This window comes from Giraffa tippelskirchi, chromosome 9 (assembly GCF_054371585.1).
Source record: "Giraffa tippelskirchi isolate mGirTip1 chromosome 9, T2T-mGirTip1v1.2.pri, whole genome shotgun sequence".
Lineage (NCBI taxonomy): Eukaryota > Metazoa > Chordata > Mammalia > Artiodactyla > Giraffidae > Giraffa > Giraffa tippelskirchi.
Genome location: NC_137283.1, coordinates 154,356,169 through 154,372,805, shown reverse-complemented (window position 1 = coordinate 154,372,805; position 16,637 = coordinate 154,356,169). Strand labels below are relative to the sequence as shown.

General features: G+C 38.9%; 1 protein-coding gene across 30 annotated transcripts in view; it reads right to left on the bottom strand.

Moving 5' to 3' along the window:
• The window catches only part of SCAF8 (SR-related CTD associated factor 8), a 212,560-nt gene that overhangs the window by 167,176 nt on the left and 28,747 nt on the right, over positions 1–16,637 (bottom strand). For all 30 annotated transcript variants that reach the window (XR_014065147.1, XR_014065145.1, XR_014065143.1 and 27 more), the window contains one exon: positions 1,077–1,160. Coding sequence is in view for 14 of the 30 variants with exons in the window: in XM_081529221.1 (XP_081385347.1) it covers positions 1,077–1,160 (84 nt within the window). In the remaining 16 variants the exon portion in view is untranslated. The remainder of the gene's footprint in view (positions 1–1,076; positions 1,161–16,637) is intronic.

Here is a 16,637-nt window from a genome sequence, read left to right as displayed (position 1 = left end):
TTAAATCTAACAGATAATGCTATTATTCAAAGACAACTTATCCAGGGAATTCCCTGGCAGTTCAGTGGGTAGGACTTAGTGCTTTCACTGCTGGGAGCCCAGGGCTGGATCCCTGGTTGACGAACTAAAATTCCAAAAGCCCCTAAGTGAGGCCAAAAACACAAACAAAAACAAAAAAAATAAAGATAACTTATTTAAATAATGGTGCCTCTGGTTACGGCTGATGTTCTTACTCAGAGTAGAAAAACGTATCACTGAAAATCTACAGCAGACCTACTTAATTAAAAATAAGCACTCACTCATACTCAATTTCAACAACCGGACTAGAATCCCTATTCTAGCTTTGGGGACAAGAACGTTTCGGAGAGGTGTCTATGGCTGAGCTTCAGAAGGTCCCTAAAGCCAAGAAATTCTATTCAAAATTTTGTACATATGTGCATTTCTCTAGAAACAGTCCAACCTTCTGAGGCGAAATTTTGTACATGTGTGTATTTCTCTGGACAGTCGAATCTTCTGAGATTTTCAGAAGTATCCATAAGTCAACACAGGTTCAAAACTACTGTGTCAGAGCAACAGCTAAACACCTGTGGCCTCTTCCCAGAGTTTAAATGTCCTATGTACAATGTAATCCAATTATTTTCCATAAAGGTCCATTTTCAAATTTATAGTACAATCAATAAGATAAAAAAACCAACAGATTAATTTTTATTTAGAAAACTTTTCTTAACTAGTATTTCACGATTCTATAAAGTCAGTGTGACAAATAACAGTGTGAAACACATTCTCCACAGTGTGCCTGTATCTAAAATCTTACATATGAGAAGTGAAAATGTAAAGAATATTTTACATTTTTATGTAAAGTTTATGTAAGAATATTTATGAAAATATTAAGTGTTTATCTCTACTTGGGAGGGTTTGCAGGTGACAGATTTTCATTTTTGTGTTTTTCCAACCTTGGAACCTGTACTAACTTTGTAAAGATGAAGAAAATATATAATCTATAAAAATTATCCCCCCTCCAAAATATTAGTGTAGTATTTCCTTTTGAAAACAGAAGAGTAAAAAGTGTTACTCACCTTTATAGCTTTGATGGCTGCCTTAGTAATTTGGGTCATTTTTGCTTTAGAAATAGGTGGCTTGTAGTCATTCAGGGAATACAACTGATGAAAAAGAACAAATTTTAAACACAGTAAAACTAATGGTCTCTATGCAATTACATGAAATTACCAAACATTTCTATTTTTACATCCTCAGTGAAATTAAAGTGCTGCTTTTCTTTTAAAAGTCAAGTTCAGCATCATTAGCCATCAAGCAAATACAAATTAAAACCACTATGAGATTATCACTTTACACTTACTCGCTTATAATCAAAGAGACAGACAAGTGTTAGCAAGAATGTAGAGAAATTGGAACCCTGACATATTCCTAATGGAATGCAAAATGGTACAGCAGCTTTGGGATACAGTTTGACAGTTCTTCAAAAAATTAAACATAATAATATGCAGTATGAGCCAACAATTCCACTCCCAGGTATATACCCAACAGATGTGAAAATATATGTTCCCATAAAAAGTTGTACACAGTCACTGCAGCATTATTCGTAAAAAATTCATTTAAAAATTGGAAACTAGCTAAATGTCCATCAGATGAGGAACGAAAAACAAAATGTATTCTACCCAATTAATGAAATATTAACCATGGAAACAGAATGAGGTACTGATGCATGCTACAGCACAGGTGAACCTTGAAAGCATGCTCAGTTTAAAATGTCACATTCAAAAGACCACACTATAGAACTGCATTTATATGAAATGTCCAGAAAAAGAAATCTACTGGGGACTGTGTACAGCTAGGGCCAGTTGGGGAGAAATGAGGAGTGATAACTACTGAGTACAGCATTTCTTTTTCAGGTGATGAAAATATTCTACAATGGACTGCGGTGAAGACCGCACAACCATACTAAAAACCACTGAATTACACACTTTCAACTGGTTAATTGTGTGGTATGTGAAGTATGTCTCCATATAACTGCTTTCAGAAATCAAGAGACCTAATGTTTAGCAACAATCCCACCGTTCCCCCCAAAACTTGTTTTAAAATTTCTCATATAAGCAAAGGATAATAATACTGCTTACAGAGAAAACAGTTAAAGACAAGGTAGGGGAATTAAGCAAAAGACAACTAAGCTTAAATAAATCCCGATGAAAAGTGGGTACTAAGTAATGCTAGGAATTTAACTACAATTAACTAGAAGTCGAGAGATCAAGCTTTGGCCATCATGATCCTGAAAAAACAACTTGAACAGGGCTTCCTCGATGGCTCAGTGGTAGAGAATCTGCCTGCCAATGCAGGAGACACAGGTTCAATCCCCCGTGTGGAAGATCTGACGTGCCACCGAGCAGCTAAATCCATCCGCCACGACTACTGAGCCTGTGCTCTAGAAGCCCAGGACCCACAACTACTGAGCCCACGAGCCGAAACTACTGAAGCCCTCGTGCTCTAGACCCCGTGCTCCCCAACAAGAGAAGCCACCGCAATGAGAAGCCTGCACACTGCAACTGGAGCAGCCCCCACTCGCCACAAGAGAAAAGCCCTTGCAACGAAGACCCAGTGCAGCCAGAAAATACATAAAATTAAAAAACAAAACAAAACAAAAAACCTTGAACAGACTATGAAAGCAACTCAAAACAGCTTTAGCTGGTTAACCAACTAGGTAGTCCTCTAATGTATTTGCTCCAGCACCCCTGATAACCTATTTATCATTGAATTCTACTGATTTTTACCAGTTTTCCCCGTATTTGTCTCTTCTTCCTCCAATCACCACCATGACCCAAGTCCAAATTACCTTCATCTCTCACATGTGGATGGTATGCCTATCTTTTCAAAAACTAATCTAATCAGGTGACTGATACCCACTTCCTCTACCACCTTAAAAAGTTCAATGATTTTCCACTCGCTACAGAAACAAAAATCTATGTAAACAACGTCTTTGCCTGGTCTAATTTCTGTTTCATCTCCTACCATGCTCCCTTCCCCAGCTCTCTGCCCCAGGCACAATGGTCTTTTTTCAGTTCCCTACCACAGAGCCTTCCTCTATTTGGTATAGAACCAGCGTCTCCCTACTAGTTCTTCTAATGAGGAAAGCCTTCCCTACATGTGCCCAATCAGAAATAAGTCTCTTTTATACCCTCATTATACTGTCATTCACCTTTGAAGCATTCATCACAGTAATGTGACACTTGTATGATTATTTAACAAATATTTGATTTTTAAAAGGACTGTTTCAAAGGATGATAAAGACTGACAATCATGAGACAAAGGCTATAAGTTCCTTTAAAGCACTTGAAGCAGTAAGAAGTGAACTGTACCCCAAGAACAGTCCAAGCTGAAATGAACCCTGGTAGAAATATAAACATCTTTCCCTCTAAGTTCCCACAGAGGTGTCCACTTGTTGATGTAACCCCAACCAGGGTCACAATCTCATCAGATCCTTTAAGAAGCCACCTCTGTTAAACTCAAACCAAATTTTAATATGCTTGTGGCCTCAATTCCTACTTGTCTGTTTTAGAAAATCTAACTGCATGCAAGTCAGTTCACCAGGAGCAAAATAACATCAACACATTCTGCAGTATCTATAGCAAGTGTGTAAAGCAAAGATCAATTTCCCAGAAGTTCATAGCAGGTGCAGACTGCAGCCCATCTGAGATCCAGACTTGCCCTCTCCTAATTGGTAAAGAATCTGCCTGCAATGCGGGAGACCTGGGTTCAATCCCTGGGTTGAGAAGATCCCCTGCAGAAGGAAATGATAGCCCACTCCAGTATTCTTGCCTGGAGAATCCCATGGACAGTCAGGAGACTGGCAGGCTACAGTCCACGGGGCCGCAGAGTCGGACATGACTGAGCAACTAACACTCTACTTCTGCTGCTAATACTCGACTAGAAAACAAGCTCTAAAGAGCAGAAACTCTGTCTTTTTTGCTTACATCTTTGTTTCCCTTTGTCCACTCTGTATCCTCAGTGTCTGATAGAGAGCAAAAATTTGTTAAATATAAATTTAAGTGAACAAATACATATAAGACACAGGACTGTACAAGCTTTGCGCAGAAACACCTGAATTTGAATTCCAACTATGTTACCTCATTACAAGCTGCCAAACTTCTAAACCTTAGTTTTCTCATTTACAAAATAGAAGTAATATTCATTTCACAGAAACATTGCATATAAAGCTTTAAAACACACTTAAATCACTCAACAGGGTTAGCCATTATTAAAATTCTCTTTGGTAGACATTTTCCATTTAAATGAATAATATTCAAGTGTGCATCAAACAGCTTTTTACTCAGGTTCCTGAAGGGACATTCCATACTAATTTATATTACTAGGGCAATGAAGACGCCTCAGGGTCTTCCCAGAGCTGACAATTCACTTCATTTTGTGTGGTAAAGCCCTACAGTTTCAATCACCCTGAAGTTTCAATCAAGCACTAGTCCATATTCTAGCAGATCAAAAGCTTCTTTCTTCTTTTTTGGGGGGAGGGAGGCGGTGGGGGTGTGGTGGAAAGAAGGAGGTAGGGGAAACGGAATTTAGACTTACAAAACATTTCAACAGTGTCAAAAGTCGGCTCTTATCAGAGACGCTCTTTTTAAAAAAGTACCTACTGCTGAAACTTAAAGTACTACTTAGAGAAATACTAAGTAATTAGTAAGTACTTTTCAAAGGTTCACTTAATACATATGCTTTCAACTAACTATCCAACAAGATTCTCTAAAATCTTTCTTCAAATCTAATCACCAGAGAAGAGGCATAGATCATGTCATCTAATTCTTCACAGAATGCTTTTACTCAAATTTAACAACATCCCAGTATTGCCCTTCCTTTGGCTACTCAAGACTTATCGATTTCACAGGAAAGATACTAAACAGCAGCCTAGGTTTTCAGTGCAATTCAGCTATTCTTTTGTTTTTCAACTCCCTTCAGGTACACTGAAGAATCAGCAACATTTAAATTTTCTACTTTATCACCCGTAGGCACCATATGAAATGTGTATTTTTAGATCTGAAAACAACTTCAAATCAAATTAGTTTCTAATGACTTTAATCAAGGCCTGAGGAATCTTTAACCTAAACAGTTTCTTAGTAGCTGCCTGGCTACCCCACCAAAAAGCTTATTTCTAACAAAGACTTTTAAAGTTGTCCATTACTGATTAGGCCAAGGTTCCAGCACAGCACATATTTTAGGCTTTGAAGGCTACACAGCTGCTATCATACAACAGGCATCTTTCACTTCACTGTGTTTTGCAGACACACTGAAGGTTGTGGCAACTCTGGATGAGTTAGTGAAGGAGGCATGCTGGTAAGCCTCCTGCATCAGTTAAGCTGTGAATGCAAAGGAAAAGCTCCTGACAGAAATGAAGTGGTACTCCAGTGAACACACAAATGATGAGCCAGCAAAGTGGCCTTACTGCGGATACAGAGAAAGTTTTCGTGTCTGGAGAGAAGAGTAAACCAACTGCCACATTCCAGAAAGCCAAAGCCAGAGCAAGTCTCTACTCTGCTCTATTCTCTGACGGCGGAGAGGTGAGGAAGCTGCAGAAGTGTGAGCTGGCCGAGATTTAAGGAAAGAAGTCATCTAGGTAACAGAAAAGCACAAGTGAAGCGCCAAGTGCTGATGGAGAAGATGCAGCAAGTTATGCAGAGGACCTAGTGCCAGTAATTAATAAAAGTATCTCCATAAACAACAGATTTTCAATGTAAACAAAACAGCCTTAAGTTGGAAGAAGCAGGTAGGACTTTCATAGCTACAGAGGAGAAATCAATGCCTGCCTTCAAAGTTTCAAAGGACAGGCTGACTCTCTTGTAAGGGGCCAGTGCAGCTGATGACTAGTAGAAGCCAATACTCATCTACCATGTGAAAATTTTACCGCCTTGAAGGATCATGCTCAATCTACTACGCCTGGGCTCTCTAAATGGAACAGCAAAACTTGGATGACAGCACATCTGTTTACAACATGGTTGACTGAAAATATTTTAAATCCATTGTTGAGATCTACTGCTCAGGAAGAAAAAAATCCTTTCAAGATATTACTGCTCATCAACAACACACCTGATCACACCAGAGCTCTGATGGAGATTAGTGTTTGCATGACTGCTAACACAACATCCATTCTGTAGCCCACAGATCAAGGATTCATTTCAACTTTCAAGTCTTATTAAGAAATATACTTATCAAGGTTATAGCTGCAACAGATAGTGACTCCTCTAATGGATCCAGACAAAGTAAACTGAACACCTACTGGAAAGGATTCACCATTCTTGGTGCCACTGAGAACACTCATGATTCATAGGAGGGGTCAACATAGCAATGTTAACAGGGGTCTGAAAGAAGTTGATTTCAACCCTCATGGTATTTGACTTTGAGGGGTTCAAGACTTCATGGAGGAAGTTAACGGCAGATGTGGTGGAAATGGCAAGAGAGCTAGAGTTAGAAGTGAAGCACAAAGATGTGACTACACTGCTGCAATCTCATGATAAAACTTTAATGGATGAGCAAAAAAAGGACAGAATTCTTCAAACAGAATTCTATCCTGATGAAGATGCTGTGAAGATTGTTGAAATGACAACAAATTATTTAGAATATTACATAAATGTAGTTGATAAGACAGGATTTGAAAGGATTGACTGATTTTTAAAGAATTTCTACTATGGAAAAACACTATCAAACAGCATTGCATGCTACACAGAAATTGTAAAAGGAGGAATCAATCTATGCACCAAACTTCGCTGTTGTCTTATTTTAAGAAATTGCCACAGCCACCCCAACCTTCAGCAACCACTACCCTGATTAGTCAGAAGCCATCAACACTGAGCCAAGGCCCTCCACCAGCAAAAAGATTACAAGATGACGGTTAGCATTTTTTAGCAGTGAAGTTTTAAAATTAAGTTGTGTCCATTTTTTAGACTGAATGCTACTGCACACTTACTAGACTACAGTATAGTGTAAATGTAATTTTATCTGCACTGGGAAAGCAAAAAATTCACATGACTCGCTTTATTGCGATATTCACTTTATTGTGACGGTCTGCAACCAAACCCAAACACTTTCTCTTAGCCCTACATGTCAAGAAAGTGTCCCCAACAATTTCTATGTGAATGGGCAGGGTGTTTTCCAATGTAACTTTTTTACAAAAGCAAGTCAACACTGATTTGGGGCAATTTTATTTCTTAATCTTACAAACACAGTTTTGTTCACTTGTTTACCCTTGAATAAACACAACAATCTCATGTCCTACAAAGTGTATTCAGGCACTCCCTCATCTATGTACTGAGTAATGCTCATTACCCCAAATTCAACAAAATGTTGTACTTCGTGCTTGCTATTTCAAGCAAATGCTTCACTACAAAAAGTTTAGTGCCTTTCCCAATTTAAACAATATTCAATTAATTCTACTATGACCCTGAAAAGGGTGCAACAAAAAACTTATGACATGAAAAATCCAAGAGAACCAGCAAATTAGGGTGAAATCTTGCTCATTTACAGGTTAATCTTATGCTTTCAAGACTGTTGATTTTATGTCTAATAGGAATTAAACTTAAGTGTGAACCTAAGATATTAATCAACCCAATTCATTTATCCCAACAATGGTCCTTTAGGCCTTGAGGGTACTCGTTGGGATCCTTCAAATGGCCTTAGAAATCAGAAATCACAAAAGTTCCTGGAACCGACACAATTTTGGTACTTTCGATCCAAGATAGCATGCTGACCACTTTTTCCTTTTCTTTTTCTTATTGGCAGGGCAAAAAAGGAGTAAGTTCTTACAGGTGTTTAAAACTATATAAAAAGTAGAATGGGGAGGGGAAAAGGTTAAGATGTCACCTACTTCCAGAATATGGAAATATAAGAGGACTGGTTAACTGATGAAACAAAGGGGAAACCACAAGCCACAATACACACAAGATTCAGCTAAAGAGGGAAATAACTCGCCCTGCAAAAATCCAGAGTCAAAATCAAGGTAGAGAGCATGGAGCACGAGCAGCACAATGAACTAACACCTCATCCACTGCTGCAAAACATCAGTGAATAATGTCTAAAACTGAACATTAAAGAAACACATAAAAATTACTGCTTAGTGATATGAAGGTTATCAGAAGAACTGAAGTGTTATGAATTAAAACAGTTCTTTTTGGAGATCCAGCATAGGGTGAAAAGGAAGAGATTCCAATAAAATCTCTTTTGTACTTAAAAAAAAAAATTACACGCATACATTATCCTGAAAAATATAACAATTATATTTTAATACAATCCTGTTCTAATGCCACTTGCCAATCCTGGCCTTCCACAGTATATCTGTTCCCCAAAACTCGTATGTTGAAGGCCCAACCCCTAGTGTGACCGTGTAGTGACCACTGAACAACGCATGAGTTACAGATGACCCTTCCACATGGTCAAAAATCCATACACAACTTATAGTTAGTCCTTCCTACCTAAGGTCCTGCATCTATGGGTTCAACCAACCACAGGTTGTGTAGTACTGTACTATTTACTATTGAAAAATTTCCACAGGTAAGTGAACCCTCACAGGTCTACTGTGTTTGGAAACAGCCTTTATGGAGGTGTGGGCTTCCCAGGCAATGCAGTGGTACAGAATCCACCTGTCAATGCAGGAGATGCAGGTTCGATACCTGGGTTGGGAAGAACTCCTGGAGAAGGAAATGGCACCCCACTCCCGTCTTCTTCCCTGGGAAATCCCGTGGACAGAGGAGCCTGGTGGGGTACAGTCCATGGGATCGCAGAGTCAGACACACTCAGCGAATGAGCACGCACACATGCATATGGTCTTGAGGGTGAAGTCCTCGTCCAGCAGAATCACCATCCTCTTAAGGAGAGACTCCTGGGCTTCCCAGGTGGCACTAGTGGTAAAGAACCTACCTGCCGATCCAGGAGACATAAGGGACACAGGTTTGATCCCTGGGTCAGGCAGATCCCCTGGAGTAGGAAATGGCACCCCACCCCAGTATTCTTGCCTGGAGAATCCCATGGACACAGGAGCCTGACAGGCTACAGTCCATATAGTCACACAGAGTCCGGCACAACTGAAGCGACTTAGCACATGCACACAAGAAACACCAGAGAACTAGCCCCCGTTACGGCCACGTGAAGACACACGTGAGAAGGCTACATGACAACCAGGACTCGAGGGCGGCTGCTAGGAACTCAGAGAAGTTCCTCCACCCCCATCCAGCAAATGAAACGAGGCCTCAATCCTACAACGGTAGGAAACCATATTCAGTCAACAATCTGAATGAACTGGGGGAGAGGAGATCACCTTAAATGAAAGCACAACCTTGCTGACGCAATGATCTCGCCCTGCTGAGACCATAAGCAGAGGATCCAGCTAACCAGTACCTGGTTCTCATCCATAGAAATTGTGAAATAAGCACATGGTGTTTTAAGCCTCAAGCTAAATTTGTGGCAATGTGTTACACAGCAACAGAAAATGAATAAAGTAGAAGAAAGCTGTGAATGATTTATCTTTATTTTCTAACTATACAGAGTTTTTACTTTACATAAATATTTTTGCCAAAAATCATTTTTATAATTCAAAGTAGAAACTATAACTTCAAAATAAAAAATTTCTCTGCCTTTTCCTAAATAACTTTAAAAAACAGAAATTCAGTATTCTGCATATAGGAATAAAAAGTTGAGTAACAGTCTAGTTTCACTGATAGTCATTTTAAAGAGCATAATGTTCACCAACTTTAATACCTGAAAACCAACACACTTCAGTACAAATTCTACAACAAATCAAAAATTATGTATTCTCTATATCCAAAATTTCTCACTCCCTAATATATGAGTTCTCGTTTCTTTATATAGCACAATCAATCTTCCATATTAATTTTGGTTTGGAACACAACATAAAATGTTTGATACTAGAAGCATGTAACAAAGTGACATATAAAATCAGACACACAGGACATAACAAAATGTGACCAGAAACTAGACTAACAGTAGACTAGACTAACATTAGACTAACAGTAGTAGATTCAACAGTAAGAAAATCATATTCTAAAAGAATAATGGGAACAATATTGACTTTTTCCCAAGGTTCTGAAAGCATATCTCTGTAAAAAGTAAAACAAAACTCTCCAAAAACTTGGGTTAATTTCTACTGGAGTACAATATTCTTAAGCAATCAGAATGTTTTAAAGAGCAAAGGCTAAATAAAAGACATATCACAGAGATTCTGTGAGGACCATGACATCAGGCTTTTAACCAAGGCAGCACTCCCAATTTTATACTGAATACTGTGACAGAATGAAAACTTCCCTGGTGGTTCAAACGATAAAGAATCCTCCTGCGGTGTAGGAGACCCAGGTTTCATCCCAGAGTCGAGAAGATCCCCCATAGAAGGGAATGGTTACCCACCCCAGTATTCCTGCCTGGATAATTCCATGGAGAGTGAAGACTGGTGGGCTACAGTTCATGGGGTCGCAAAGAGTTGGACAAGACTTAGCGACTAACATGAACACGCTATGACAACTTCAGAACAAAGTTTCAAACGCATCTTAAGGGAAGAAAAAAAAAAAGAAAAAAGGGCCCTAAATAATGGCAAACACCAAAGCACAAAACCTGAAATGTGACATCTAAAAACCAGTGAGAGAACATAAACAATAATCTAAAAAAACAGTCTTATAACTTTTCTGGTTATAAAAATATTTTAGTATGGAAAAACTGAAAAATGCAAAAAAAGCTTGTAGATGGCAAAATATGCAAATCACCCATAATCCAACAATACCTCACCCATTCCAAATATACTCAGTTAATGCCAGGCACTATGGGTCCAACACAGCAGGTATATAGTCCTTTCTCACGAACTGACAGGCTGCTTCTGGAGATGGACAATGTTCTAATAAACAGACACACCTTGTAGAGAACAGTTAAGTATAAAATGGAGGTAACAATGAGATACGGTGAAGAGTATTGTACATCTTTCTCAGAATCTCAAAACCAGAATCCTTTTAAAGATATTATAAAAAGGAAATGCCTATCTAAAAAATTTTAAATCTGAATTATGCAAAAATCTGTCCAATAAGATCAAATCTATATACCAAGCTTTTGGAGACAGAGGGAGAAATCCTCTAGTTTAAAAAACTGGGGGTCGAGGGGTGGGGAGGAAAGCCAAAATTTGATTATATATAAAAAAAGGTACCAACAAGAGTATTGTAACAAATACAAATATTTATATTCTTCATAATAGTTATCTTTATCAGCTACAAGCAATTTCACATAAATAATTAGCTTATTATTAAGCAGAATATCCCATTTCTCAAGCATGACAGACACCTAAGGTTAATATTACAGTTCTGAATACTGTCAAAAAGGAAACTATTTTAGACTCTAAGTTATAGCTGAAAACTGTATTAGTAACAAAGAAAAACTATCAACTGTCCCCCAAAAGGTTATCCTTTAAAAAACTAAATTCAGGCCACAAGAACTTATTTGCATGGTCCTTTCATTCAACATTCAAATTTATACAACATTTCCAAGTGCCTGGACTAAACGGGGTTAAAAAATACTCTTAAAAAAAGAAAAGGAGAAATAAGGTATGACATCCCTTTTACGGGGAATCTAAAAAGAAATGATACAAATGAACTTACAAAACAGAAAAATACTCAAAGACTTAGAGAAGGAACTTATGGTTTGCAGTGGGGGGGTGTGGGGAAGGGACGGTTAGGGAGTTTATAACGGACATGTTGTTTAGTTGCTAAGTCGCATCTGACTCTTTTGCGACCTCCAAAACTGTAGCCCACCAGGCTCCTCTCTGTCCATGGGATTTCCCAGGCAAGAATACTGAAGTGGGTTGCCATTTCCTCCTCCAGGGGATCTTCCAGACCCAGGAATCGAACCCAGGTCTCCTGCATTGGCAGGTGGATTCTTTACCACTGAGCCACCAGGGAAGCCCAATGAACATGTATATACAGTGCTATGTTTAAAATGGATAACCAACAAGGACCTACCTATAGTACATGGAACTCTGCTCAATGTTATGTGGCAGCCTGGATGGGAGGGGAGTTTGGGGGAGAATGGATACATGTATATGTATGGCTGAGTCCCTCCACTGTTCAGCTCAAATTATCAGGATACTGTCAATCGGCTATACTCCAATACAAAATAAAAAGTTTAAGTTAAAAAAGTACACAAGTTAGTCAAAATGAAGTAAGTAACTGTAGCCTCTCTCCCCCACTGTCACAAGTAAACCCTACAGACTAATATAAAAAAGTAACTAGCTACCTGAGAACTCTGAAAAAGGGAACACCAGACTGGTTGGAGGTAAACTTGAATAATGACCAGTTACAGTGGGGGAGGGAGCTGCGTGTGGATGTTAAAAGTAAATTTCACAGTGTTCTGTGTTCCTCTGTTGTCTCTGGCTTTGATCCCAGAGCTGGCATTATCAAATGGTGCAGCCAATACTACAATCAAAAAGCGAAGTTGCTCAGTCGTGTCCGACTCTTTGTAACCCCATGATCTGTCCTACCAGGCTTCTCTGTCCATGGGATTCTCCAGGCAAGAATACTGGAGTGGGTTGCCATTTCCTTCTCCAGGGGATCTTCCCGACCCAAGGATCGAACCTGGGTCTCCCACATTGCAGGCAGATGCTTTACCATCTGAGCCACCAGGAAAGCCCATACTACAATCAAAAGCATGTGGGAAAATCCCCTTCAGCCACCCAGAAGACTAGCTAAAAGGAATCTTCCCTCCTACTAGGGGAGGCTGGGGTGAGGGAAGAAAAACTCCTGCTCCCTCTGACCTTCCCAGGCCCTGCTATGGATTAAAGGGTAGCCACTGTTGCCATTTCAGCACCAAAAACCCAAGAGAAAAGCCATCTCCAGACAGGAAAAAGGCCCCTACTATCCAAAAAACACCACTTTCATTTCTTGCCACTTCTCTCTGAAGGCTAAAGCTGCAGTGAAATGTGACTTTCTGGCCAGAGAACAGGGAAAAGGATGCCCTGGGATTTGTAGAGAGAACGGGAATCCCAGAGAGAACTAGAGAAGAGGAGCCCCTGAATCTGTGCCCCAGCTGAAGTCCTGGACTCATCCAAAATGCGCCTGCGTGAAACAGACCCCAAGAAGCCCCGCAAAGGCTTTGGGAACTAATACCTATGTAAACCATCACCCAGGACCTAGACAACTGAGTGGCACAAATGTTGGGCACATCCAAACAGCAAAAAAAATGCTTTGAAAACTGAACTGACGTTAGATCATTGAAAAAGCAAGAGAGTTTCAGAAAAACATCTACTTTTGCTTTATTGACTATGCCAAAGCCTTTGACTGTGTGGATCACAATAATCTGTGGAAAATTCTGAAAGAGATGGGAATACCAGACTACCTGACCTGTCTCTTGAGAAATGTGCATGCAGGTCAGGAAGCAACAGTTAGAACTGGACATGGAACACCACACTGGTTCCAAATAGGAAAAGGTGTACATCAAGGCTGTATATTGTCACCCTGCTTATTTAACTTATATGCAGAGAACATGATGAGAAATGCTGGGCTGGAGGAAGCACAAGCTGGAATCAAGACTGCCAGGAGAAATATCAATAACGTCAGATATGCAGATGACACCACCCTTATGGCAGAAAGTGAAGAAGAACTAAAGAGCCTCTTGATGAAAGTGAAAGAGGAAGAGTGAAAAGGTTGGCTTAAAGCTCAACATTCAGAAAACTAAGATTATGGCATCTGGTCCCATCACTTCATGGCAAACAGATGGGGAAACAGTGACAGACTTTATTTTTTGGGGCTCCAAAATCACTGCAGATGGTGACTGCAGCCATGAAATTAAAAGACGCTTACTCCTTGGAAGGAAAGTTATGACCAACCTAGACAGCATATTAAAAAGCAGAGACATTACTTTGCCAAGGTCCGTCTAGTCAAGGCTATGGTTTTTCCAGTGGTCATGTATGGATGTGAGAGTTGGACTATAAAGAAAGCTGAGCGCTGAAGAATTGATGCTTTTGAACTGTAGTGTTGGAGAAGACTCTTGAGAGTCCCTTGGACTGCAAGGAGATCCAGCCAGTCCATCCTGAAGGAGATCAGTCCTGGATGTTCATTGGAAGGACTGATGTTGAAGCTGAAACTCCAATACTTGGCCATCTAATGCAAAGAGCTGACTCATTGGAAAAGACCCTGATGCTGGGAAGGATTGGGGGCAAGAGGAGAAGGGGACGACAGAGGATGAGATGGTTGGATGGCATCACCGACTCAATGGACATGAGTTTGAATAAACTCTGGGAGTTGGTGACAGACAAGGAGGCCTGGCATGCTGCAGTCCATGGAGTCGCAAAGAGTCAAACATGACTAAGGGACTGAACTGAACCGAAAGAGGTAAGACAGAACTTGCATCCTGAATCAAATCAAACTAAATGTCTGGTAAACAAAAATCAACATTTTTCACAGAATAAAGTACCACAATATTGAAAATATCCAGTATATGAGCCAAACTTATTTGACATACCAAAACACACACACCCACTCTCTCTCCCCCTCTCTCCCCCTCTGTCTCTCTCTCTCGCTTTCACTCACTCACCCATTCACTCACCTGCTCTCCCAGAAAATATGTCCACACTGATCAAGAGAAAAAAATAACCAACAGATACTAACAACAAGATAATACTTCTGTTGCAACTATCACTAAGAACTTTAAAGAAGTTATAATCATTATAAATAAGGTAAAGGAGAAAACTCTTCCAATAAATGCTATGTTTTCAGCACAGAATGAGAAACTACAAAAGAACCACATGAAAACGTCAGAACTGAAAAATACAGTATCTTGAGGAAAATGATAGTATACCACTATACACAAGAGCTGTAAAACTTTACCAGTGACTTTATATAACTGCAACTTTATAAATAAAAGAAGTGCAAAAATAAGACCAGGAAAAATGTTCATAAAAATGTCTAAAAACTGAATATGATTTACGGGGCACAGACAATCTTTTAAATTAAAGTCTGTCACACATTTCTTTTTCCATTTCACACCATTCCTTCCACCATAGAATAAATGTTTCCTTCATCTTTTACTTTCCTTCAAATCATAATTTACTACTAAATGAAAACCTTTTCAAGGTAATTCTAGTCCAATTCAAACAAAACAGAACAAAATGGAAAATAATAAAGCACAATGACTAACCTCTAATGAGATTTTTTTTCCTGTTATATATTTACATATGTAACTACTGGCTCATGATACAAAATATATTTCTTACAGTGGGCTGTGGCAAAAAGAAAAAAATTTTGAGAAGCACTGCTCTAGCTCACACTTGTAAGTAGAAGGTAATACTAAAATTAATTATACAGAGAATAAAACATGATTAACTTCTCTCTGGATAATTCCGCTTCCCAAAAGACAGGCTTAAAGGGCAATCTTCGTTTCTTTTTTGAAAGATTAGCAAGGATCTAAAGATGCAAAGACACAAGCACAAAATTCGGAGTTGTTTTTCTTAGTTGTAATCAGAAGAATAGGAATAGGAGAAATTTTCATATCTAAAATCATACCCTAAAACATAAATAAAATAAAACCATACTGTGCCACCAGTGGTCTGTATGTATATATGTGTGCAGATAAAATAGACACAGATCCTTCTCCTCCTGTAACTGTTATACACCCTGATTACTATGTTCATGGCAACTTAATTGCAATGTATAACTGTTTTGCTCATAATCTGTTTCCTGTTTGGTCCATTTCCCAATATCTCCATTCATCCATTTACTTCAGAAAACACTGACATTACATACTACAAATTCTCAATAAACAGTTACCAATATCAGTCTTTTTTTATATCTTCTGCAATGTCTAAAATAGTTCCTTGCACACATCAGTCAAACATAACCTGATTTAAATGATAAACTCGCTTACTAGGTTCTAAAGATAATCATGTAAACAAACTCCAGCTAGAAAAATAAATTTATCCAGCTTCTTCATATCTAAATGCACCTGAATGCAATAGATCTAATTTGCCCAAAGGAGCAGAATGCCAAGGCCAGACTGATGATGTACATTTCTTAACTCACCATGCCCCCAAACTTTACTTTTAATAATCTTTGCCACCCTGTATCTACAATCCTATGCCAGTACCCATGAAAATAAAGAATTATTTCAAAGGAGCAGAATGTCTCTGAAACAATCTCCAACATAATTTATGACTGATGTACCATAATCACCCTTGTATATTTCTTTTCAAATTTACTTTGAGAGTTAATCATAAGCACTCACAAAATAATCTTTCTCAGATCACTAAGTTTTATTTTCCAGGTAAAACCAACTAAAACAAAGAACTGAGAAACATGAAGCCAAGCTGAACCAATTAACAGGTCAAAGTTAATCAGTGACTTAAATCAATAACCACTGATTAGCTACCATAGATATGCACAATACATTAAGCTCTTCAAGGGGTAAAAGGTAACATGAAGACCTTCACCCCAACTATCTAACAATCTACTACAGTGGAAAGGGAGGGTGATACACACACAGTTACTGTAGTATCATACAACGCCATCCTTACAGCAGGAAGCAAAGAGGAATTAAAGAGTCTCTTGAAGAAGGCGAAAGAGGAGAGTGAAAAAGCTGGTTTAAAACTC